The sequence below is a fragment of the Echinops telfairi genome, unplaced genomic scaffold, assembly GCF_000313985.2.
Source record: "Echinops telfairi isolate 266 unplaced genomic scaffold, ASM31398v2 ScPeMD7_1;HRSCAF=3_0, whole genome shotgun sequence".
Lineage (NCBI taxonomy): Eukaryota > Metazoa > Chordata > Mammalia > Afrosoricida > Tenrecidae > Echinops > Echinops telfairi.
Genome location: NW_022103896.1, coordinates 66,128,525 through 66,133,945, shown reverse-complemented (window position 1 = coordinate 66,133,945; position 5,421 = coordinate 66,128,525). Strand labels below are relative to the sequence as shown.

The window sequence follows — 5,421 nt, the reverse complement described above, 5'->3', positions numbered from 1 at the left end:
TGTATGGATTGCGATAACAGTTGTATGAGCCCCTAATAAAATGTTTTTTAAAAAAAAAGACTTTTCTTTTGTTGTTGTTTCTTAGACTTTTCAATCTTTCGTTCTCTACCTTATTAAGAAGCTGATTCATTTGATGTCTGGTAAAGAGAAGGGAATCTCCCTTATTCTTTGGTTCTAAATTCCCTGAAATATATTCCGATTTTGGCATCTGAAAATAAAGTCTTGTGCGAAACCAGAATTTTAACAGCATACTAAGTAATGGGTAGGTCTGCCTTTTAGTGATCAGACATGCTTAACTTACAGTGGATCATGGCTTGGTAGCTTAATTGTTCTCCGTTTCTTCTTACTCTTTTTGTGCTTTGCACAAAATTCTAACGACTCTTCAACCATGTAAACTAAAACATCTACTTTACCCATTCTAAGGCACAACCCTGTGGAAGATGCCATAAACAAAATTTTTATAATTCTCATAACAATCATGGAATCAAATCTGGAAACCAAGGTAAAATGACAATATTCCTAAGAGAAAAATTAGTCTGAAATTGGTCAAACATGCAATCAAGATGCACTGATTACTTATTAGCAACTGGAATCCTTAAGGTGGAAAACTGAGAAAGAAAAGCCTTTGTGTGAAAACCAGCCTTTGTGATAAAAACAAAGTTGGAAATGGCATGATAAAATTTTAGAAGACCAATTTCGTCATTGCAAATGCATTTTTTTCAGCAGCAGAAGCTTTTTAAAAACTATCTTGTATATGGAAAAAGAGGAAGCAAAACAATGATAGCAGAAATGTATCTCCCATGCTGTGGTAGTTACATAATCTGCTGTCAATTTGAGACTCAAGAGTCAAGGGGTGGAGTTTAGCCTGTCAATCAGGTCACAGCTTGATGACCTCTTTTGGCGGCACTAAGGAGATAAAGAGCTCCCTGGAGGCAGGACACACGCTCACTCCCTGTGAGACATTCCTATTGAGAAGACACATGGGAGCTACACTAGAGCCCTGAAGTTGAAGGAGCCACGTGGACACCCCTACCAGCACTGAGATGCCACTGCCACTGAATTCACAAGACTTTTCACCCACTGGCCTGTGACCTTCCTGCATTTGGCGTCATTGCATGTGTTGAGTGAGTCTGAAGAGGAATTTATAGATTGGTATCGGACATATGGGCTAATATTGGACTTATGGACTTGATCTGGACTGAGCTGGGATGTCTTCTCAATATTTAATTGCTCTTGTATATAAACCTCTTTCTTATACATATGTGTCTATGAATTTGTTTCTCTAGTCTACCCCGACTAACACATATGCCTACCACACAATATGTAGTCCAAGGGGAGCGCTAAAAGAGCTACTACCACTGGATGCACCAAAGAAAATGGTCGAGAAAATGATAGGGAAACAGCAATCCCAAGGGAGACAAAAGTAAACATTCAGGCCAAATTACCAAGGGGACAATGGCAGATACTCTCTTACAGTGAGTGGTATGTGAGCAAAAGAATGGGGAAGTCACCAATGCAGAACCCAGCAGGGCAGACAAGAGAAATGCAGATATGCGGTGGTCAGTGAACATCAGCACACACCCAGAGGGCAGGACACACATACAGAGGTAAGGGCTCACTTCCTTCAAGTGGGAGACAATAAATCATCTCAGAACCATCAAAGAAAAAAAGAAGGAAGAAAGCACAGAAACTTAAGAGATTATGCATCTTCTTTCTTAGAGACCCTGAGCAATGAATACTTAAAGGGACTCTACAAGGTAAGTATGACTAAGTTTTATATGGGTAAAATCAACGGTATTTTTCCTACTACCAAATAAAACAGAAAACAGTACTGGATCATCGAGAGACTGAGTAAGGTGGCTTCTCTGCACGTCTGAGTTGCATTGTCAATAAGTGTAGAACATCTTAATAAAAGCATCAGCAAATATCTGATTGTACAAAGACAAGAATTTCTTAAGCATAAGAGCAGTGGGAGAAATCACAAAAAGGCAAAAAACATATAATAGTCCATCTATTTAATACTGTACTACAGTAAAAACAAACACTAAATTAGAAGTCAAGGTTTAAGGAAAGCAGGGTAATTGTAACAAAACAAACTTAATGCTAGCATTCTCAATACAAAAATATTTTTTAAACTATCAATGCGATTAAAAAAAATCAGACGACTCATAAAGAACAGCTTATAAACATTTAAGCAACTGTTCAGTCATGCTCATAATCAGTAAAATTAAGATAAAGATAACACACTTTTAACTATCAAAAAAGAATTTTTTTAAAAAATTATAACATTCAGTGTTATAATTTTGAGATTTTGAGGTGGCATGGGGAAACTACATTTTATTTTGAAAATACTGTCATATTTTTAAAAGAAAGTTCTGTTACATTTTTAACTTTAAAAAATCATGTATTGCCTATAGAGATTTGGTAAATCGTTCCTCCTTCTAACAGGTTGCCTAGAAATTATGAACACTCATTTTTATAATGCATCGTAAGAAATCAAGAAAAACATGGAGGGGAGCAACTACCTAGCAGCTCGGTGAAAACGGGGGGAAGTCAGCCTGCTAACTACTGTGGAGTGGTTTTCCAAATGGGTTCTGCAACAAACACAGGGCTCTCGTGACTCGATAAAAACTAGTTCCTGAAAACTGATTCAAAGTCACTTTGCTACTTTCAATATCAAATTTCCTTTGTCACCTGGGCTATCCAAATTCCAGGCAAAGCGTCCAGAGTAAATTTTATTTTCAATGAAAACACTCTTTGAGTTTCAGAAACTTTTACAGTATGTATAAAATAATAACATAAGAACAAAACCAAAGGAGACATACGAACCTCTGATTGTACATGCCCCGAAAGTTGTAATTAGCTCTATAATTTGGGAATGGCTTTGGATCTAACGGCCTGTAGATGGCAGGCTCTCCCCTTTTCATAGCAAGGCCATTCAATTCCACAGTTGGAGTTATACTGCCTGTTCAAAAAAAAAAAAGGCACATAAGTGAAATATTTCCACAATAATGACACATGCTACATTTTAAAGACATTTTGTTATCATGAAGGAAGGTAGGAGTACATGGTCCATCAGCATGATTTTCTCATGTTCAAACTAAACATGAAAATAGTCTAATAAAACCCATTTGGGATTTTTGCAACACTGTCTATACATTAAAACCAAAAGGCAAAATTTTAGTCATACTATTTCAAAATAATGCAAACTTCAAAAAATCCTTAAATGGCTTATTTTGGATATATTTTTTTAAGTAGTATTGAATTTCAATATTACTTATTTAGAAAGCTTATATGCAAATTATCATTTGTACTATTTTCATTTACATTTTGATTGGAAAGCAATTAACATTAGAAATACATACAGAAGCATCAGTAAAAATCACTAATACAAGGGGGTATCAAAAAGTTTGTGGTAAAATAGAATTAAAAGATAATAGAATTTTCCATGAATTTTTTTGAAGCCCCTTTATAAAATTATAAACAGTAATTCTAGGTCTTATTGAATGAAAATATATCTTGAGTTTTTCTATAAATACAACAGGATAAAGTATACATAAATGAAAAAAAATTGGGGAAAAAGTATGCATAAATGATATCCTCTACAAATATTCCTGAATTAAAATGTCATCTATTGCTAACAAATATTAAGAGATCTTTACACCTTTAAAGATATATACATACGAAGCATGTACTGACAAAGCGATATGCACTACTCCTCAATTACTGATATGGTTAGGCTCCAAAGATCTGATCATTATGCAAAAATGAAGGATGAGATCAAAAAATGGAAGATGATTACATCATGACAATGCTTTCACATTATATCATCATATAACTGTCCAACCACTGAGAATCATGGCCAAGCTGGCACATAACCTTACCCATCACAAGCAAGTGCTACCTTGAACATTTGTGTATAAAGTCTTTCAGTGGATCTATGTACTATTTCTCCTGGCTATATACCTAACAGTGGAAACTGCTGAATTATTACAGAGGATGTTTCTATTTAACTTCATTAGAAATTGCCTAAAATGTTTCCAGACTTTCTAAAACCAATGAACCTGTACCTTTAAAAGTTTACATTTTTCTTGTTTCATTAAAAGTTCATTTATATTCATGCTAATTTGGTACACAAGATTCATGTCACTTTTAGTTCTACTTTAATCATATAGTCAGTGATAAATTAAAGTGGGTGGGATGAGAATTTACAAACAAATTTGGAAAGCTTCATCTTTTAAGTATGGCATTTACTAAAAAATAGATTTGTTTCAACTACTACCGTAGTGGTTTTTAATGCTCTGGTTAAATTTACTAAGTCTGTATACCATATTATAAACTGGAATTTTAAGTGAGTGAAAGTCTTGCATTCCAATTTATCCAGACAATTTAAATCAATACATAATTTCAAGTACATTCTTCATTTGAAACTAAGACTACAGTAATTTTCTTCACAGAAATGCTAGAAACCGGTCTTTGTGAAGGAGACTAGAAGAGTAAGACAACATAAACTGTACTGAAATGGTTCCACTCTTTCAGAACAAAGTATCGCTAACTGCTAACTCTAAAACTAGACTGACATGTATCCACTTATGCACATGCGCATCCTCTATCTACACAGATCCTCCTGCTGCCACAGAAAACACAGATAACATCAGAATGTGAAATGTCTCCAGGTAACGCTAAGTACCATTGTTTTAAGCATGGCAGTTAAGATTCCAGTTATAAAAGACAATCATTACACAGAATGGAAAATCAATTTGCTCTGTAAACTCAACCAAATGACAAAAAATGTATTTTTTAAGTCATCATTACATAGGAAACCTCATTTAAGGCTACAAATTTGACACTACATATTCAATCCATTTTAGTGAGTTCGAGATATATAAAAGGAAATTTGTCTATTTATTGGTGGGGTCAGTATAAAAAGGCTAATTAGGAACACAAATGTTTTTAACAACAATTTTGGATTCCTCCACGGGGCAGCTCAAAGAAAAATTCCACATAAAATTCTGAAGAAAAAACTTACCACTAATGTGTGAGAAAACAACTTTACAGAAAGTTAGAAAAGTCCCTGGTACATAGTAGTCACTCAATATCTGGCTAGTAAAAAAAATGGACTGAATAAACAGTCAAACAGGTTTGGTTCCAGTACTGGGAAAAAGAAAACACAAGATGACTTTGGAATATCAATACTGCTGGGTGGGGGGGGTAAAGAATTACAGAGGTATATATGAAAAACACAGAGGTCAACTTGAAGGGACTACACTACTAGCCAAATCTGGAGCAATTTAAGAATCAAAATAATTACAGTAACAGATTATATACATTTAAATAAACGAGAAATCCATAGTGACACTAATAAACCAATGGTGGATAGCAAGTTCTACCTCCACATGAAATCCTTGACAACAAGGGGAA

The 5,421-nt window shown here is 34.6% G+C and overlaps 1 protein-coding gene across 5 annotated transcripts in view; it reads right to left on the bottom strand.

Moving 5' to 3' along the window:
- The window catches only part of STAU2 (staufen double-stranded RNA binding protein 2), a 316,631-nt gene that overhangs the window by 268,907 nt on the left and 42,303 nt on the right, over nt 1-5,421 (bottom strand). For all 5 annotated transcript variants that reach the window (XM_045284722.1, XM_045284675.1, XM_045284756.1 and 2 more), the window contains one exon: nt 2,830-2,965. In XM_045284722.1, coding sequence (XP_045140657.1) covers nt 2,830-2,965 — 136 coding nt within the window. The remainder of the gene's footprint in view (nt 1-2,829; nt 2,966-5,421) is intronic.